Source organism: Capricornis sumatraensis, chromosome 13, assembly GCF_032405125.1.
Source record: "Capricornis sumatraensis isolate serow.1 chromosome 13, serow.2, whole genome shotgun sequence".
NCBI lineage: Eukaryota > Metazoa > Chordata > Mammalia > Artiodactyla > Bovidae > Capricornis > Capricornis sumatraensis.
In genome coordinates this window covers 81,755,264-81,776,880 of record NC_091081.1, presented here as the reverse complement: position 1 = coordinate 81,776,880, position 21,617 = coordinate 81,755,264, and the positions used below count along the sequence as shown (strand labels likewise).

The following is a 21,617-nucleotide window of genomic DNA, read 5'->3' as shown; positions in this document are numbered from 1 at the left end:
ATGATATCAAAAGACTATAAGCATGATGGGGAAAATGATAGTTAAGCACATGTTGAAAGAAAACTGGAAAGGAAATATTAACATCTTATGAAATAGAACTTAAAGCATATTAATAATATCCCTAAATATTAATAGGGATAAAGAGGGATCAGATATGGTGATGAAAGGGATAGGGTACTAAGGTTCCAACGGTCTTAAGTTTTTATACACCTAATGACATGTCTTTTCACATCATGACCAAAATATGACAGTATTCGTTTGGCACATTGGGGGGGTTCTATAGTAGAAGGTAAGACCCATGAGGGCAGGTACATAGGTTTCATATTCATTGCTGTGTCTCCAGTACTTAAAACAGTTCCTAGTGTATAGGTGCTCAAGTATTTGTTGAATGAATAAATAAAGAAATAATGGACAAGTCTAAGGGGAATCTGATAAATCAAGAAGCCAGGATGAAAATTTTTAAAAACCTTTCTGAAGTACTAGGTCATGCAGATAAAATTTAGTAAGGTCATAGAAACTTTTTAACAACAAAATTCATGAGCTTGTTATAATGGATATAAAAAATTTTGCCAATAGCAAAGAAAAGTTTATATGATACATTTATAAATATTGGTTGCAATTAGGTGGCAAAGCAGTCTTCACAATTCCAAAGAATATATGCCATCTAGCACAATGAAAAGATTATCTTTAGAAATTTCATGTTTAAAGACGGGAAACAGAACTAAACAAAACCCAGATTAGAGGAGGTCTTGTCTCAGGTCTCAAAATCATGGCAGATGGTGATGGCAGCCGTGAAGTTAAAAGACGCTTACTCCTTGGAAGGAAACTTATGACCAACCTAGACAGCATATTCAAAAGCAGAGACATTACTGTGCCAACAAAGGTCTGTTGAGTCAAGGCTGTGGTTTTTCCAGTGGTCATGTATGGATGTGAGAGTTGGACAGTGAAGAAAGCTGCGTGCTGAAGAATTGATGCTTTTAGACTGTAGTGATGGAGAAGACTCTTGAGAGTCCCTTGGACTGCAAGGAGATCCAACCAGTCCATCCTAAAGGAGACCAGTCCTGAGTGTTCATTGGAAGGAATGATGCTGAAGCTGAAACTCCAATACTTTGGCCACCTCATGTGAAGAGTTGACTCATTGGAAAAGACCTTGATGCTGGGAGGGATTGGGGGCAGGAGGAAAAGGGGATGACAGAGGATGAGATGGCTGGATGGCATCACTGACTCGATGCACATGAGTTTGGGTGAACTCCGGGAGTTGGTGATGGACAGGGAGGCCTGGTGTGCTGTGATCCATGGGGTCGCAAAGAGTCGGGCATGACTGAGCGACTGAAGTGAACTGTCTCAAGTCAGATTTGGAGAAGGAAATGGCAAGCCACTCTGGTGTTCTTGCCTAGAGAATCCCGTGGACAGAGGAGTCTGGCAGGCCATGGTCCATGGGTTCACAGAGAGTTGGACACAACTGAAGTCACTAAGCACACACAGTGAAAATATCAGGAATTGTGAAATTGAAGTAAAGCAAAACTACAGGGGAATTTATGGTCTTAAATGCACTTATGAAACAGCAAGAAATGCTCATAATATATTGTTTTAATGAAGAAGTTAAGAAAAGGACAGGGCAAATCCAAAGGAAGAAAGAAGATAGTGAAGAGCAGAAATAGAAAACAAAACAGAGATGCTCAGCAAAACAATAGATGAAGAAAATTAAATAAATTTTTCAATTGATAAAATTTTAGAAGGCAACTAAAAAATAAGAAACACAAATAATGCTAGAAACAAAAAAGTTATACAATTTTAGGGATAAAAAGATCATAGGAGTAAGCAGAGATAGCTTTATGTTCATGATTTTGAAAACCTAAATTCCCACCTTGTTGAAAAATAGATATTATCAAGACTAATTCAAGAAAAATCTAAATTAGTAGTTATAGAAATAAAGTGACTCTAAAAAAGAAGCACATTAGCAACCAAATATGGACCTTGGTTAGATCCTAATTCTAATAGTCCAGTAGTGCAAAGCCAAAATTTATGAAATAATTGAAACATTCATTGGACGTTTGATGATACTAAGGAATTTTTTTGGAGAGAGGAATAATGATGGTTAATTTTCTAAGCAGTAACATACTATAGTATTTAAGGGTTAAATATGACATGACATCATGGAATTGCTTCAAAATAATTGAGTGTTACGGTGGTGGAATGAATGTAGGTTACAGATTGCACTGTTCAATACTATAGCCACTAGCCATATGTGGGTAATTAAAATTAATGAAAATTTACAAGATGAAATGACAGTTCCTCAATCATATTAGCATATTTTCACATTGGTAGTAGGAAATCTCCTATCATGCAGAAGTTCTTTTGGATAGGGCAGGTGTAGATGAAACAAGGTCGACCTTGTGTTGATAAGTTTTGAAGCTGAGGGGTTCCTTTTGTTATTCTCTCCATGTTTGTATACATTTGAAATTTTCCATGAAATGAGGAAACAAAGAAAAACCATGCATGACCTTTGTGGAGAAAATTACAAAAGATCTAAAAGAAGAATTGAAGATACACTTTTCATGAATGGAGAGACTCCATATATCATCAGTTCAGTTCAATTCAGTCGCTCAGTCGTGTCCATATCAGTTCAGTTCAATTCAGTCACTCAGTCGTGTCCGACTCTGCGACCCCATGGACTGCAGCACGCCAGGCCTCCTTGTCCATCACCAACTCCCAGAATTTACTCAAACTTATGTCCATTGAGTCAGTGATGCCATCCAACCATCTCATCCTCTGTCGTCCCCTTCTTCTCCTGCCGTCGATCTTTCCCAGCATCAAGGTCTTTTCAAATGAGTCAGCTCTTCGCATCAGGTAGCCAAAGTATTGGAGTTTCAGCTTCAACATCAGTCCTTCCAGTGACTATTCAGGACTGATTTCCTTTAGGATGGACTGGTTGGATCTCCTTGCAGTCCAAGGGACTCAAGACTCTCAAGAGTCTTCTCCAACACCACAGTTCAAAAGCATCAATTCTGCCAAATTAAGTCTGTAAATTCAATTCAGTTCCAGAAAAATCCCAATAGACAAGATAATTGTGAAAAGAATGGGGGCGGGGTGCTTACTTAGAAGATATCAAGGCTTATTTTAATGGTATAGGAATAAAGAAAGGCATTGTATCACTGATGCAGAGTTAGACAAATATACCAGTGGAACAAAACTCTCCAGAAATGGACCCTAGGTAGATTAGACCTTGGCGTAGGGAGGAGTCATTTCTAATCAGTGTGGAAACTATGTTTTGGTAATAAATGGCCTTGGGATATTTGGTTTCAGGAGTATGATAATTTGACTTTAGATATCCTGGGTGTTTGTGGTGCTTCAGAGTGGAAATGTGCATTAGGCAGCTGAATATATGTGTGAAGCTTAGCAGGAAGACTTGACTAGAAATAGTTATAGAAATTTGGGAATCATAAGCTTACAGGTAAAACTTTATGATGAAAACACTGAAATTACTTAGCACGAGAAGATAGCATGAGGAAAAAAGGGGACTGCAGGTGGAACCCACTGCAACACTAACGTTTAAGGACTGGGTGGTGGCGCTGGTGGTAAAGAACCTGCCTGCCAGTGCTGGAGATGTAAGAGCCTTGGGTTTGGTCCCTGGGTCTGGAAGATCCCCTGGAGGAGAGCATGGCAACCCACTGCAGTATCCTTGCCTGGAGAATCCCAAGAACAGAGGGGCCTGGTGGGCTGCAGTCCACGGGGTCGCAGTCAGACACGACTGAAGTGATGTAGCATGCACGCATGCACAGAGGCAGCAGGGCCAGCTGTAAGCCCATTGAGGGCACATCTCACGTTCCATCGCCTGCAGGCGGTGGGTGCTCAGTAAGTTTTTGCCAAGTGAGTAATGGGATGGAGTGGCCAGAAATGTGAGAATTCAGCCTAGAAGACCCAGTGTCACAGTAGCTAGAGGAGAGGAGGGAGCAGTCAAATGCTTCAGACAAGGACCGGAAGATGGTGACTGAAAAGTGGCTTTCGCAGCAAAGATGTCACTCACTGGCGACCCTGGGGAGGGATATTCTAGTGTTTCAGGAAGACACACTGGGGAAAGAGTCTTAAGAAATGCAGGTGGCAGACGTGCAATTGGAAAGAGAAGTGGCGGATTGGAGGTCGGGTCAGGGCTTGGCAGAGCATGTGAACGTTTAGAGCAGTCATGGGGACGAAGAGCCTTCCACCACTTGAGGTGAAAGAAGTGGGTAGACTGGGGATTTACTTCCCCCTCACAATTATTTGTTCATTTTTGTGTTTTGATAGGAGAACACTGGACATCCAGTATTTCGAGGGGAGGAGTAGAAAGAGCTGAAAGAGAGTATGTGAAGATAAAGAAGAGAAAGCTAATGAGTGGATCGAGGTCCCTGTGGAAGTGAGAGAGATGAGAACGTAGATGGTACATTTCCCTGTGAGAAAGGATGAGACATTTTCCTCAGAAATAAGAAAGAACAGTGCTGATAGAAGTCCGTTTGGAATCTGGAGAAGGTGATGCAGATAAAGATGTGAAAACCAGCCAGGGTAGATTTCCTGTGATACTGTGAAGCTTGGGCTTGGTGTTGCCTTACCACATGGGCACCTTTGAGCACTCCGAATTGGTAGGAGCTGTCATGTCTTAGGGAGGGAGGAGCATCAGAGTATAATCCCGAAGCATTTCTTTGTAAGCACTTCTGACAGATTACCTAATGAAACTCCGAAAGAAAGATACCAACATTTCTAAGACTCGAGGAATTTATTGTGGTGTCTTTTCTCATTCTAAATTACTTTCATTTTAGTACCTAATTTGATATTTGTGGTTTTGTGTGCAGTTTTTTTTTTTTTAAAGGAACTTCCTACCCCATTTTTTTTAAAGGATCTTCCTACCCTTCCCCTACCCCACTATTTGAATATAATACCTCAGTTAATCCCTGCTTGTAGGTATGGGGGCAGAAGTTGAAGGAGTTCATAAGCTTCATTTTGTGAGCGGAGTGAGAGAAATCATTTGAAAGGGATGAAGGGAGGGTAGGCTGCTTGGCAGAGTTCGTGGTTGTTTAGGGCAGTTGTTGTGAGAGTAAGAAGAGAAAGCCCACTCCCAGTTTATCTTGTGTCCCCTGTCCCCTGTCTTGGCTGTCCAAATGTTGGAACAGAGAAAACACGTTTCAAGTTGGGGCTGCAAGATAGTATTACTAGAAAGAGGAGGGCTCTGGTGGGCTTTCCTTGTGGCTCAACTGGTAAAGAACCCACCTGCAATGCAGGAGACCCGGGTTCGATCTTTGGGTTGGGAAGATCCCCTGGAGAAGGGAAAGGCTACCCACTCCAGTATTCTGGCCTGGAGAAGTCCATGGACTACATAGTCCATGGGGTCGCAAAGAGTTGGACACGACTGAGTGACTTTCACTCACTCACTCACTCAACTGGTGTGTTGAGGGAGCAGGTAGAGAGAAGGTGAAGTGATGCACCTGGAGTTGAGGCTAAGTTCGGAAGGAAGTGGAACCACGAGACAGCTGCTCACTCCCGGGAAAGCAAGGATGGAAGGTTTGTTGAGGCTGGAGAGCAGTAAACTGGAAGTAGTTGAGATGCTAAGAGAGTTGAACATTAGAGAATTAGATATGGAGCAGCTTATTCTAGAAAAAGCTGAAAGGGCCAGTGTTGGTATTTGAGGAAATCTAGAGGGAAGTAAGATGAAGTAGATTTCTGCTGCATTCAGACATATTCAGGACGCGGTGGAGGGGAACCCACTCGGGTATGTGTGTGTGTGTTTAAGTTAATACTGTGAAGGTTTTTGTGAAGTGACAGCAACTCTTTAAACAAGTGAGAAAATAAGAAACTGTGACGTTTAAAACAGTGATCTTTACAAGTTTACCTGTTGCTTAAACAGTTTGCTTAGTCATCAGTTGATGTACTAGAGCCACAAGAAAAAATTTTAAGCTTGTTATCTTGTGTTATTCCTACAGATTTTCTTACACATGTATACCAAGCATTAGTTATATTATTTTCCCCCTAATCTCTCTAAGGCTGCCAGATGTTTTTACTGTATTAAAATAAACTAAAGACCATTTCTCACGAGTTCCTCAAGGCATCTTCTTTCTTTTCTCTTATTCCAAAAGAAAAAAGAAATGTTTCATCCAGAGACAGCCTGATTCTAGAATACTGAGGTGTTCTAAAAACCATCGCATCATATTTAGATCATCTTAGTTGGTTGAATTGTTGCATGAAAGGTGAGTGATTAGATAGTTGAGCAGCATCTTCTTTGTCAGGATGCCAATAAGTAACAATTAAATTTCAAAGATTTTAAACAATATTGGGTACCATCTTAAAGGATTTGAAGAAAAGCTAAATACTTCCATGGGTCCTAAGTATATCTTCCATTCAGAGTGCTTTTCACTTCTGTAGGGACTTCACAGTCACCAAAGATAAATATAAGCATCTATATGCATATATATATGTGTATATATATCAAAGGCATTTAAAGTTTTTTGATACCTATATTGATATTCTCAATAACCTCTTTTTCTATTTTCTACTAATCATTGATCACAATTGGATACAGTTTGAATAATAATCATCAAGGTACCAGCAAAATACTATGCTAATAAGTCTGCTTTAAATTTTTAAGGGAGAAATTTTGTTTTAATAGAAAAGTTTTTTTTTTCCAAATCTTGAAACATCTAACTCTGTGGTCAATCTACTGTGATTGTGACATGTTCTTTTTTTTTTTTTTCCTTGTATGATTCCAATTATAATAACATTTTGTAAGTGACAAAACTATAGAGATAGTAAAAAGGCACGTGTTTGCCAGGGTTTAGAGGAGGGTAGAGGGAAGGGATGAATATATAACGCACAATTTTTAGAGCAGTGGAACTATTCTGTAATGATGTGTTCTTATAGTTAAAAGAAATATTTCTAAGTACATGCTAAATTAAATCTGTTGCAATTGTTCTAAACACACAGAATGTCCCTGGCTGCTTATTGTGTCATCTGCTGTAGAAGAATGGGAACCTCAACTCCTCCGCCAAAAAGCAGCACATACTGGAGAGATATCAGTGAGTACAGTTAAAACGACAGTATTTTCTTGTAGAAACAGTGATAGAATTCTGGTTAAGTTTCCAGGGTGGTCCGCCAAAACTTATTTAATCCGTGATAAATCTCAGATTTGTTTACAACTTTTCTGTACTGATGGTTCACCCCCAGTTTGTAGGCCCAGAGCCATGCATAGTCCTTCTTCTTGGGAATCTCCCCCTCCCTTTGTTCCTGTCAGGTTCATACTCATCCTTGTAAATTCAAGTCTCACTGCATTCTTCAGCAGCTGTTTATTAAGCTCCTATAAAACTGGTGCCAGGCCCATGTTATTAGGTTCTGGGAATTCAGTGGAGAGCCAGGAAGATGTTTCGCTTGCCCTCTAAGAACTTAAGATCTAGCACCAATCTACTGTCTATTTGTAAATATTTATGTTATTTATTACTAACCTTTATTTGTAAAATGAGAATATTAGCCTAGGCCATCTTTCATTCATTCTGCTATGTCCTGGGTACTATTACTAGGCCCTGAGGGTACAGTATTGAATAAGACAAAGTCTGTATTTATGTTATTTATTACTACTCTTTATTTGTAAAATAAGAATATTAGCCTAGGCCATCTTTCATTCATTCTGCTATGTGCCGGGTACTATTACTAGGCCCCAAGGGTATAGTATTGAATAAGACAAAGTCTGTCCTCATGGAGCTTCCTTTTGGTCTTTAAGAGAGATCAGTTTTTAGGATAGATCCTTTTCATCTAGAAAATTCTGCGATTTTGTATTTTAAAAATACAAAAAAGAGTGGAACAGAGAAGGGAACTTTTCTTCTCTCATCACTTCTAGCAGAACAAACTCAAGAGTAGTGAATATACTGTAGCGTAGCAGAAAAGGCTGTGAGTCTGCATTCTGTTTCCAGGGCTTAGTGAAAGAGAAACATCCTAGTGTGAAGAAACAGGTGGTGGCAGCATAGGAGGAAACAAACCAGCTGCTCCCGGGAAAGTCCAGGGAGCCGTCTTGGAATAAAGAAGACTTCCCGGAATTGTCCTCTTTCCTGTTCTGGAACCCTTTCCTAGAATTTGGGGGGAATGGCCTTCTCCCTGGGCTGATACGTGTGGAAGTCAGTGGAGAGTTCCTTAACCCTCAGGAGGGAGGAGAAATGTTTTCTTGGCAGCATTATTTGAAGCTCTGAACAAAACCCTGAACAAAGCTTCTATACAGCCAACAAATTATACATTGACATTGTCTTTTTTTCCCTTTCTTTTTGAAGGAAATATAATAAAGCTTACTGGATCACTTATTTTAGGGTAAGTGTCAACTGTGAAATATTAATTGACTTCATTATACTACTGTTTGAGAGCTCAGTGGGAGTAATTTACAGGTAGCATAGGGGTGCTGAAAGGGTATAGATTTTGGAATCTGTGAACATGTGGATTCATCACTGGTTAATCACTGGTTCTGTCACTTCAGTGTTGTCTTGATCCAGTTACTTTAAGCCCTGAAGAGTGTTTTCTCGTGGATCTAAGTGTAGATCTGGGAATTCTGCCCCCTGGCACTGTTGCTCTGAGGAAAGCACTTGGCAAGTACAGAGCAGGCACTCACTGATGAGCTTTCACATACCTAAAATCACATCTTGTGTTAGGTTATGAAGAGGTTCAAGAAAGCTGAAATCAACTATAGTCAAAGTTATTTTTGAAAGTCCTTTGAGTCACCATAAAGCTGTTATGAAAGGAATTGAGGTTGACTGAGAAAACCACTCCCATTTCATGCTATTTCAGAGGCACATGTTTAATGAATGGAGTGATTTGCTTCCAAAGGTTGATATTTTTTATTCTCTTTTCTTCTTTTTGGAGAGGAGGGATGGATATATATTAAGTGTATGTCCAGTGCTGCTCTAGTGTTCCTGTTAATAATATTCTTTTTCATTAGTGTAAATATGAAATCAAGTCTTAGATGCTAAAATGATAAAGTAGATATATTTGCCATTTTATCCAAATACATACATTTCTCCATGACATTGTAAGGTAAGACAGAACATATTTAGAGGATTTTTTTCCTTTGGACTCATTCCAGGCAAAAGATAAATGTTATATTCTTTTCTATGATGCAGTTTCTTTGTTTATATCACAGTAAAATTCAGGAATATTGTGAAAAATCACAATTTCTAGTAAAGAATTTTGTCTTTCATGAAACGTGATAAAAATACTGAATAGATTTGTTCGTTTTGGCTGCTCTGGTCGCTCCCCCCAGAGAGGTGATGACTCTCGAGAGCTTTCTCCCCATTCTTCTGACGCTGGCAGTGTCTGGCCTTTCTGTCTTCCTTGCTTTTGCTATAGGGTGGGAAGCTCAGGAAAAGGCTTCATATAACTATTGTTTCTAAGCTCTGAGTTCACAGAGTGCAGCCTTTGTGTCTGGATAATAAGGAGTGTGTAGGTCAGTCAGACTAGGGGGAAAAAATCCTTTACTTTAGGATATACAACATTGTATTTCACTTAAAAACAAATTCTAGTTTGCTTCCCCCCCACCTCCACCGTGCAGCTTGTGGCATCTTAGTTTCCCAACCAAGGACTGAACCCGGGCCCTTGGCAGTGAAAGGGCAGAGTCCTAACCACTGGGTCGTCAGAGAAGTCCTTGTGTTTCACTTCTAATATTTGATTTTAGGTTTAACACTTAGGAGAGAAGAAATTTTCATATGCTGGTGTTAAGGAGTACAGATTGACTAATCTTTTTAAAAAACACTTTGGCATTATCTAGTAAAGTTGAACAATATATATATACTTTCAGAAAGTCTGTAATTTTACTTCTAAGTATGTATCTTAGAGGAGCATATGTGTCTATAGAACATGAGTCTGCATCTTAGAGGAACGTATGTATCTATAGAACATGAGTCTGCATCTTAGAGGAACGTATACACATGCATACAGTGCAGATGTATATGATGTATATATAACACACTGTAATTGACTCAAAACAGAAATTCCCTAAATGCCCATCTGTGGTAGAATGGATAAGTAAGTCGTTATATAGCCACACAGTGGATGAATCACATACCATGTGAAAATATAAATGTTTGAACTCCAGATACATGTAACAACATGGGTGAATCTCACAGGAAGAAGGCTGAACTAAAGGATACATACAGTGAGATTCCATTCCTTTGAAATTTACAGACAAAATTAAGCCTTGTTGTTTAAAGGTTTGTGTTTAGGTGGTGAACTATAAAGAATAACAAGGATATTATTATAATCAGAGAATAATAATTGGCTATAAAGATGGGAGACAGGGTCAGGATCAGGGAGGGACGCACTGTGGGCTTCTGGGTACTGTTAATGTTTTTTGCCTGGGAATGTAATGCAGATATTTGTTATTATTCGTTAAGCTGAAATGTGTATATACATTTGTGTATATATATGTATAATGTATGTTATATACACATTACCATATTCATACTATGTTTCCCAATAAAAAAGAAAGAAAAAGTTCTACAGAAAGCTTATTAAAAAAGAATGGCTCCTGTGTTATATTTAGATTATATGTTTATGATGAATTTTTTGTTTCTTTTTAAGAGGCTCTTTATTTATTACATATGAAGTTCTGGCCTTGAAGAAGTCTTTGACATTAGATACTCAAGTGGTAGAAAGAGAAAAAATGAAGTCATATATATATGTGCACACAGTTTCTTTAGATAAAACAGAAAATCATGGTAAGTTCATGGTAAAGTAATCCCATCTTTGTGAACAATGGAAGCTAGTTATTGAATTTTAAAAATGAGTATTTAGGAATGTAAATTGGTACAAACACTATGGAAAACAGTATTCAGATTCCTTAAAAAATTAAAAATAGAACTATATTAGAACCAGCAATTCCATCCCTGGGTATTTATTCAAAGAAAATTCTAAAAGATTATCCACCCCTCTATTCAGTGCAGCATTATTTACGATAGCCAAGATATGAAAGCAACCTAAGTGCCCATCAATAAATGAATGGATAAAGAAGATATGTGTGTATATATACACAACGGAATATTGCTCAGACATAAAAAGGAATGAAACCTTGCCATTTGTAACAACACAATAGACCCAGAGGGTATAATGCTGATTGAAATAAGTCAGACAGAGAAAGACAAAATACTGTGTGATTTCATGTATATGTGGAATCTAAAAATCGAACATGAGTAAACAAAACAGAAACCCAGTCATTTATACAGAACACCTACAGATGACTGCCAGAGGGGTGGGGTTTGGGGAAGGAGAGAAATAGGCGAGGGAGATTGAGAGGTACAATCTTTTGGTTATAAATAGTTATAAAGTGTTCAGTGTGGGGAATGTGGTCAATAATTATGCACTACTCTTGTATGGTGAGAGATGATAACTAGATTTAGCATGCTGATCGTTTTGAAATATATAGAAGTATGAAATTACTTCATGTGACTGGCAGAAATTAGAACTAAAATGTTTCACAGTAAAGGAACATTTTCTTAACTGTCTCCCAGCCATATTAACAGTATCAAACTAAAATGAAATAACTTTGTGAAGGAAAAGCTTCTCCCCAACCACCCAGTTTTAAAAGTGATCAGGAGGATTAGGGACAGAACATAGAAAAGTAGAAAAATAAAGGATATAAAAAATCCATAGTTCCTGCCCCAGCGTTTGTTGTATTGTGATATCAACAGTCCTGGTTGCTCAGTGGTAAAGAATCTGCCTGTCACTGCGCAAGACACAGGTTTGATCCCTGGGTTGGGAAGATCCCTTGGAGAAGGGAATGGCAGCCCACTCCAGTATTCTTGCCTAGAGAACTCCATGGACAGAGGAGCCTGGCGGGCTACAGTCTATGGAGTTGCAGAGTCAGACAGGCCTTAGCAACTAAACAACAACAATATCAATAACTAACACAATGTTGTAAGTCAGTTATACATCAAGAACAAACAGACTCAGAGAAGAGATCAGATTTGTGCTTACCATTGGTAGGGCATGTGGGGGCAGGGAGAACTGGATGAAGGTGGTCACAATGTACAAACTTCCAGTGATAAGTACTCAGGTTGTAACATACATTAATAAATATAAATGTAATTAACACTGCTGTATGTTATATATGAGAGTGATTATGAGAATGAATTCTCAGAGTTTTCATTACAGTGGAAAATTCTTTTTTTATTTCTTTAATTTTGTATCCACGAGATGATAGATATTCACTAAACGTTATGGTACTCGTTTCATGATGTATGTAAGTCAAATCATTATGCTGTTTACTTTAAACTTATATGGACCTATATGTCAATTGTAGCACAATAAAACTTGAAGAAAAAACTATGAAAAAATTTTAAAATGAATACAATATTAATAAAACAGGTTTAGCTAACTGTAAGGACAACCAGAGCTGTAAGAGCCAAGTTCCTAAGGAATTAATTGAAAATCAAATTTTGGACTTCAAATATTTAACCCAAATCTGCAGCTTTCCTGTAACTAAGTCAGGTGAAGACTAGCCAACTGTTTTAGTCTAAACTTGGAGTTCCTTGGTGGCTCAGCTGGTAAAGAATCCACCTGCAATGCGGGAGACCTGGATTTGATCCCTGGGTTGGGAAGATTCCCCTGGAGAAGGGAAAGGCTACCCACTCCAGTATTCTGGCCTGGAGAATTCCATGGACTGTACAGTACATGGGGTCACAAAAAGTCAGACACGACTGAGCGAGTTTCACTTTCACTTGGAGTTCTTTACTTCACGAGGACTGTCAGTTCAGAGGCTGGTCCTCCGTTTAGCAAGCATAAAAACATGATTTTTGTCACTTAGCTCAGGGGTATTTTTGCTCTAAAGCGTTTATTATTATGCAGCCTAAACTCATGGGATGGATTCATAAATATGAATACCAACTTATTTACAGGGGGAAAAAAAAATGTGTCATTAAGGTTGGAAAGCCTGGCTCTACTAGTCGAAACACTCCCCTCCTCCATATTTAGGTCAGATGGAAACCCAATTAGCAATCACATGGTTGCTTGGTGAACATGAACTTTTAGAGCAGAGTATCTTTTCATCAGGGTATGGGTAGCCTGGCAAGTCATCACACTAGATTTACAGCTGCCTGTTGTACATCGTCAGCCAGAATCACCATGCCTACGAGCACTTGACGTTGCCCGAGTCGGGCAGGTTCTGCTGCTCCCCCGTCTGCAGCTGCATCTATCACCGCCCTCTCCAGTCTGTATGTATTGTTAGTGTACCTTCCTTATTTCAACATGCTTTCATGGTGTGTTACATCAATTACAGAGCTATTTTTATAGGATACGATTTACTCATATAGTAAAGCTGAATCTCATCAGTCAGGTATCTCTACTTTTCGCTTTAAGAGGGGTATTTTTAAGTGACATTTTCTCACATATAGCTAACCCCGTGCTGTATATGAGGATTTTTGTTAGCTTGAGTTAGTGTGTTTGCTTTTGTTCTGTTTTCACCTTTTCCCTGACTAGGAAAGCAATTTTGGAGCAGGGGTGGGAATTCGGACTCTGTTCCCATAATGGCTTTAGTTGCTTTAATAGTGACAGTAAAAAAAGATGCTATTTTACATTTTCTTTTTTAAAAATTGGAACTTAATTTATACATTTTTCTTTGAAGTATTGGAGCACAGCATTAAGAGTACCTATTTGGTTTTATTTACATCTGTAATCATTCTAGGAATCACCTACCAGGCAAGAAAAGAGCTTCACAAAGCAGTAAGAAAAGTATTGGCAACATCAGCCAGGATATTTCGGGGTCCATTTGCTGGTAAGTATCACATATTTAATTGAGAATCCTTATCAGTAATCTGAAAGTCATTCAATGATCAACCTGAGATTTTTTTTTTTTTCCATTTCTTATGCTAAGATTTATTGCAGCTATGGAAAATTGAATAACCTTGTTCTCTTGGGCTATACTTAATTTTAAGGACTTGATGCCTTGGAAAGATCTTTCCTTCTATCTTTACGGATGCATTATTTTTAGATAGTTGTCCAACTCTTCGTGACACCATGGACTGTAGCCTATCAGGCTTCTCCATCCAAGGGATTTTCCAGGCAAGATTACTGGAGTGGGTTGCCATTTCCTTCTCCAGCGGATCTTCCTGACCCAGGTATCAAACCCGGGTCAGATGCTTTACCCTCTGAGCCACCAGAGAAGCCCAAATAAATATTGAGACTCTCTTGATGAATATTTCAAAATTATTTGTTAGAAAATCATTTCCATGCTGTCTCATATTGCATCAAAAATATAGATTCACAATTGGGCAAATCTGCATTGTGGAGCTAGCTGTAAAAGGGCTGACCTCATCTCTTTACAAAGTTGGTGTGATGAAAAAGGAAAGGTGGGAAAACTTTCTAGAATTAAGATACTAAAAAGACTTAACCAAATCTTGTTGTTGTTGTTGTTTAAAACAGCTCTAAAGATATTTTGAGAAAAGTTGCAGGAATTTGGATATGGAGTTAGACTGATTTTTAGACGATCTGGAAGATTTTTGTTAGTACTCTTAGGTGTTATAATGGCATTGTGATTATACAGGAGAATGTAGGCTTATTCTTAGGAGATGCATTTAGAATTATGAAAGGGTAAAATATCATCACTTCTGCAACTTTCTTTTACACAATTTAGAAAAAAAAGTATATGCACATCCAGGGGAATTCTCTGGTGGTCCAGTGGTTAGGACTATATGCTTTCTCTGTCAAGGGCCTGGGTTTAATCCCTCGTCAGGGAACTAAGATCCCACAAGCTGCTCAGCACAGCAGAAAAGTAAAATAAAATATACACACCATGCAGATTAAACAGCTATGGCAAAATAAGAACATTTGTTAAATCTAGTTGTGGTAAACATGTGGCTGTTACTGTATTGTTATTTTAATCTATCTCATATACTTGATATTTCTCATAATAAAAAGTTTCTTTAGGGAAAAGGAGCCAAAAAGAAACAAAGACCTTATTGTGAAAGCCAACATAATATATAAAACAAAACCACGTACATATTATATGTAACAAACGTCATAATATGACAGAACTGAGAACAAGCCTATCAGTCATTATCAACACCTGGAGATGGATTTAACTTCCCTGTTGTAGATTTCAGATACTTAACAAACTACCGTCTTACATGTGAGGATGAAACGTTTTAACAGTCCACACTGTCTTTTTTTTGTTATCGCGAAGACACTTTTAGTACAGTCGATATAGAAGATCACGACTGCGCCGTGTGGCTGCTGCTGAGGAAGAGCCGGTCGGGTGACAGAGCAGCCCGACTGCAGGCCGTCCAGGAGATGTCGGAGGCCTGTCACTGGCACGGTAAGGAGACGTCTGCGCACGCCACACACGTCGGCAAGCTCGTGATCTCTGATGTGAAATGAAGACATCAAAGAAGGAGAATAATTCAGGAAATATTAACGTGTGTAAACAATATTTTCAAAAACTTTAAAAGAAACTCCAGTGATAAAGTATGAAAACTGCTGGCCTGGTAGCCATGGGGTGTTTGGTAAGAACCCCCTGAAAACGGAGGTAGATATATTTGTATAAACTTTCTACCAGAATGAACTTTTTATACTCGATGGGAGAAACTCTTGATTCTGATAGGTATAGCTTAATGTGTTGGGATGTTTTTTCATTCCTATTTAATGAGATATATTTTAATTACTGGCTGCACCAAAGTGATACGTGCTTTCAGTTGACAGTCTCTTTGGCTTTAATATAATAATTAGGCAAATGTACCTAATTGGCATGTGTATGTTTGTTTTTTAAGAAAGGTTTTTAATATTTAATTGTATTTACAATTGCAGGTTCTGTGGTAAAAGTACATGAGCAAGAGCTCAGATCTGCTCTGAATATAGTACAGGGGCTAAAGCATGCTTTGTTAGTAGAGGGCCTCCCTGGTGGCTCAGACGGTAAAGCGTCTGCCTGAAATGCGGGAGACCCAGGTTTGATCCCTGGGTCGGGAAGATCCCTGGAGAAGGAAATGGCAACCCACTCCAATATTCTTGCCTAGAAAATTCCGTGGATTGAGGAGCCTGGTGGGCTACAGTCCACGGGGTCACAAAGAGTCGGACATGACTGAGCGACTTCACTTTTGCTTTTTTCGCTTTCCCTGGTGGCTCAGACAGTACAGAATCTGCCTGCAATGCAGGAAACCTGGGTTTGATCCCTGGGTCGGGAACATCCCTTGGAGGAGGAAATGGCAACCCACTCCAGTATTCTTGTCTGGAGTATTACATGGACAGAGAAGCCTGGCAGACTAGTCCATGGGGTCACAAAGAGTCGAATATAACTGAGTGACTAACACTTTCACTTTCACAAACACGTAAAAAAAATAATGTTCTCAAAGAAAAGTTTAGTTTCAGAATAAGATCTCTGTCTCCGTACGAGTTAGTCAGTTTGACTGATTGGTGACTATAGTAATTTATAATGTAAAAATAAGCTTACTTAATCTGAATGGTCATCTGAATTAAATTCACCCATTTCAGTCCATTTTAGTTCACTAATTGCTAAAATGTCGATGTTCACTCTTACAATCTCCTATTTGACCACTTCTAATTTTCCTTGATTCATGGACCTAACATTCCAGGTTCCTATGCAATATTGCTCTTTACAGTATCAGACTTCACTTCTATCACCAGTCACATTCACAACTGGGTGTTGTTTTCGCTTTGGCTCCTTCTCTTCATTCTTTCTGGAGTTATCTCTCCATTCTTCTCCAGTGGCATGTTGGACACCTACCGAACAACCTGGGGAGTTCATCTTTCAGTGTCATATCTTTTCGCCTTTTCATACTGTTCATGGGGTTCTCAAGGCAAGAATACTGAAGTGGTTTGCCATTCCCTTCTCCAGTAGACCACGTTTTGTCAGAACTCTCCACCATGACCCATCTGTCTTGGATGGCCCTAGTTTCATGGCTCATAGTTTCACTGAGTTTGACAAGGCTGTGGGCCATGTGATCAGTTTGATTAGTTTTCTATGATTGTGGTTTTCATTTTGTCTGCCCTTTGACAGATAAGAGGCTTATGGAAGCTTCCTGATGGGAGAGACTGACTGAGGGGGTTATTGTGTCTTATCCTGATGGGCCAGGCCATGCTCAGTAAATCTTTAATTCAATTTTCTGTTGATTGATGGGCTGGGCTGTGTTCCCTCCCTGTTGTTTGACCTGAGACCAGACTATGATGGAGGTAATTAAAACACACTTGCTCCTTGGAAGAAAAGCTATGACCAGCCTAGACAGCATATTAAAAAGCAGAGACATTACTTTGCTAACAAAGGTCCATCTTCTCAAAGCTATGGTTTTTCCAGTAGTCATGTATGGATGTGAAAGTTGGACTATAAAGAAAGCTAAGTGCCAGAGAATTGATGCTTTTGAACTGTGGTGTTGGAGAAGACTCTTGAGAGTCCCTTGGACTGCAAGGAGATCCAACCAGTCAATCCTAAAGGAAATCAGTCCTGAATCTTCATCGGAAGGACTGATGCTGAAGCTGAAGCTGGTACTTTGACCACCTGATGTGAAAAACTGACTCATTGAAAAAGACATTGATGCTGGGAAAGAATGAAGGCAGGGGGAGAAGTGGACAACAGAGGATGAGATGGTTAGATGGCATCACCGACTTGATGGATATGAGTTTGAGCAAGCTCTGGGAGTTGGTGATGGACAGGGAAGTCTGGCGTGCTGCAGTCCATGGGGTCACAAAGAGTCGGACATGACTGAGCGACTGAACTGAACTAGTTTAGTGGAGAATGTGAGTGGAGGTTTAGAATAAAAATCTGTTTCAAAATCTGCCTTCCAAGACTCCATTCAGATTTCTGCTCTATCAGAAACATCAAAGTTGGAGCCCTGGCATGTAGATTTTGAAAAAGTTCCACACTTGATTCTGACACCCAGGTTACGTAGGGCCATTATTAAAAATAATGTCTCCTCCAGTGGTTGCAGGTTTGTTTTTTTTGACACATGTCTTAATCCATTTGGGATGCTGTAGCAAAATGTCGTAGACTAGGTAGCTTATTTTGGGCTTCCCTGGTGGCTCAGATGGTAAAGAATACGTCTGCAATGTGGGAGACCTGGGTTCGATCCTGGGCTGGGAAGATCCCCTGGAGAAAGGAACGGCTACCCACTCCAATATTTTGGCCTGGAGAATTCCATGGATTATATAGTCCATGGGGTTGCAAAGAGTCAGATACGACTGAGCGACTTTCACTTTTCAGGTAGCTTATAAACAACAGAAATTTATTTCTCACGGTTTTCTGGAGGCCGAGAAAGACAAGATCAGGGCAGCAGATGTGGCACCCTGGTGTCTGGTAAGGACAGAGGGAACTCTCGGGGGTCCCTTTTACAGGAGCACTAATCCCAGTCATGAGTGCTCCAAATCACCTTGCAAAGGCCCTGCCACTAAATCCCATGACATTAGGGATTAGGTTCCAACACACATATTTGGGAGGGACACAAACATTCACTCTATAGCAATACATGAAGAATGGAACAGTGAAATCAGGAAGGCTAAACCAAAGTACTGCTATCTGGGACCTCAGATTATTCATCAGCATCATGAAATGCCAGAGCACCATAGCAGTACCAGGGGATGATGGATCTAAATGGAACTGCAGGTTTTTGTTGATGTTGTTCAGTTGCTAAGTCATGTCTGACTCTTTGCTGCCCTGGACTGTAGCATGCCAGGCTCGTCTTTCCTTCACTGTCTCCCGGAGTTTGCTCAAACTCATGTTCATTGAGTCAGTGATGCTATCTAACCATCTCATCTGCTGCCACCCCCTTCTTTTGCCTTCAGTCTTTCCCAGCATCATGGTCTTTTTCAATGAGTTGGCTCTTTGCATCAGGTGGCCAAAGTATTAGAGCTTCAACATCAGTCCTTCTAGTGAATATTTAGGATTGAGTTCCTTTAGGATTGACTGGTTTGATTTCCTTGCAGGGTTTTGAGTAGTGATCAAAGGAGAAGAAATTAAATTGGCTCTGATCTATCAGGTTTCACATTTGAGGTTTATTTTTTCAAAAAGGTTAGTTAGACTGTGATATGTCTAGATATGTGTTGAGAATTAGATCAGTCATGGAAATGTTGGATATTTAGCTTGTTGGTATTGTAAATGCAGCAAAATTTTGAATTACAAACTTATAGTTTAAAAATTATGTTCTTCATTTAATCTTTGCAACAACCATAGACTAAGCTGGGTGCTAACAGCATACTTCTGCAATAGATTACCAGTACAGGATAATTGCTCAAGCCTGTGATATGAGAACTCTTACTGGTTTGGCACGAAGTGAAGAGAGTGATCTTCGGTTTTTTCTCCGCCCTCCTCCTCTGCCATCTTTAAAAGAAGTAAGTAAAAATAATCTACTGAGTGAAAAAAAGTTTACTATATCATCTTCACTTTGGGAGCAAAATAACCATTCAAAACACAGTTTTTTGGCTGCTTCTCACAGGCAGGTCAGTTAGGGTGTAAACCTGAAATTGTAGCTTCCATTCCAAGGTTTTTTGATTCCTCAGGAGGTGCTATTTCTCCTAAATTATTTTCCTCTTTGTGGAGTTGGGAGTCTCTTTATACCAGAGGGTGGCTTCTTAGCATAGCAGCATCCATCAATTGGTCCTTTGTACTAAGATCGCTATAGATCAGTTTCTCTCAATCTCAACACTACTGACATTTTGGGTCAAATAATTCTTTGTTGTTGGAAGCTGTTCTGTACACAGTGGCAGCTACTCCCTGGATGACAGTAGCACCCCCCAGTTGTAACAACCAAAAATGTCTCCAGATATTTCTAAATATTTCCTAGGGTACAAAACAGCCCCTGGAGAGCCACTGCATTTAGATACTAATGTATCACCATGTTGTTGTTCAGTCGCCAAGTCGTGTCCGACTCTTTGAGACCCCATGGACTGCAGCATGCCAGGTCTCCCTGTATTCTATACATGGATATTGTCAACCACTAATAAAGATATTAGAGCATGTTTCTTAAGCACTTTTCCTAGGCTTTCCTAGAAAGTGAAAATCTGAAAACTTTGCCATGAGTTTTTGAAAAACAGAAAAAAAAACTATACTAGATGTAAGTTATTAGTGAAAATCAGAACAAGTTGAAAATCAGAACAATAGGAACAAGTTACGGATATTAAAAAGACAGCTTTAATTAGAGAGAGTGTAATAATTCATTTTGAGTCAAGATGTTAAGTGGCCCATGAGGTGAAATCTTGAGCAATAAATTGCAATAGGTCTTTCAGGCTGAGGTAGTAGACATGAAATTATGGAATTCAAAATTAAACAATCCTCTTTTACCAGGGTGGGTGACCGGCTTCAAGACTAAAAGCACTGATTTAACTCTCCTGTTTTGTTTTGGCTTAGATTCTTTGGGTGCTTTTCATTATACTCAATTGTTGAGTTTAATTATGAAGAATTTTTTCCCTTTATTTCAGGATTCTTCCACTGAAGAAGAGCTCAGACACTTGCTGGCTTCTTTACCTCAAACAGATCTAGATGAGTGTATCCAGTGTTTTACAGCTTTGGCTCTGAGTGAGAGCAGTCAAAGTCTAGCTGCTCAGAAGGTTAGATCTTTTATTCAGTTAGTAAATATCTTGGAGTGTCCACTTTTCTAAAATGTGCTAGGGGCTAGCACTTAGAGCTTTAGGGCAGTCATTCATCTAGGAACTGAATAAACTTACTACTGATTCCTGGTTGTCTGCCACATCCTGGGCAAGGTGTTTGGGATAATGGGGAAACAGGTAATAAATAAAGTTATAGAGCATGTAAGAGAGATCCAGGATCTCATCACTCTTGGTAAGAGGTCATGTTGAAAAAGCTCTATAGGATGTCCTCTGAAGTTGGATCTTGAAGAATGAATAGGTAGTAACTGACAAGGCTATTAAATATTACCTCTGTGTTGGTGATGCCTGAATTCAACATCTCTAACCTGTGTTCTCACCTAAGCTCTAGGTTTAAATATTGTAGCCTCTTTCTTGATGTCTCTACATGGATGTTTAACAGGCATCCCAATTATACATACTGAACTCTCCCTCCCTCCCTCCACAAAGCTCTTCCTCCCCTAGTCTGTTTTGTTTCAGTAGAGGGCAGAGCATCCATGTAGTTGCTTAAGCTAAAGCCTAGGAATTCTTGATTCTTCTCCTCCATGTTCAGTTGATCAGCGGTTAGTGTAAGCTGTTTCTTCACATACGACTTGACTCCAATTGCCTCACCATCTTCACTGCAGCCGCTTACTCCTGGCCACCGTCATCTCTTTCTCATAGTATCCTGTTCCTTCATCCTGGTTCTGTTCTTCCCTTCATTTAAAAATAATTTTAAAGTCTCTTTTATTATTTCAGTATACTGGGGTGTTGATTCCTATTTGTGGAGGCTCCCCGTTATGTTATATTGTGGATTAACACGCATTAATCATTTTTACTGTGAGCTTATCTTTAGCTAGACTGATTGTTTTCTATGGGAGTCCCAAGTACCTCAGATTCTAAATTTATTGCTACAGAGAAGTTTTTATGTTTGCTTCTTTTGGATACCCCAAGGGTTCACTATAATGGGACTATTTTTTTTTATATTAATTCCTTGGCTTGGAATTTCTCGAGCACATTGGTAGTGTGAATTCAGATACACCTGTGGGTGATATAGATTGTGATTGTGA

At 39.3% G+C, this 21,617-nt stretch overlaps 1 protein-coding gene across 1 annotated transcript in view; it reads left to right on the top strand.

Moving 5' to 3' along the window:
* Positions 1-21,617, top strand: part of SERAC1 (serine active site containing 1) — a 53,451-nt gene that overhangs the window by 7,573 nt on the left and 24,261 nt on the right. Inside the window, exons 2-8 of the mRNA XM_068985427.1 lie at positions 6,949-7,040; positions 8,280-8,316; positions 10,576-10,712; positions 13,673-13,762; positions 15,170-15,301; positions 19,196-19,317; positions 20,404-20,532. Of these exons, the coding sequence (XP_068841528.1) occupies positions 6,950-7,040; positions 8,280-8,316; positions 10,576-10,712; positions 13,673-13,762; positions 15,170-15,301; positions 19,196-19,317; positions 20,404-20,532 (738 nt within the window). The 5' untranslated portion in view covers position 6,949. The remainder of the gene's footprint in view (positions 1-6,948; positions 7,041-8,279; positions 8,317-10,575; positions 10,713-13,672; positions 13,763-15,169; positions 15,302-19,195; positions 19,318-20,403; positions 20,533-21,617) is intronic.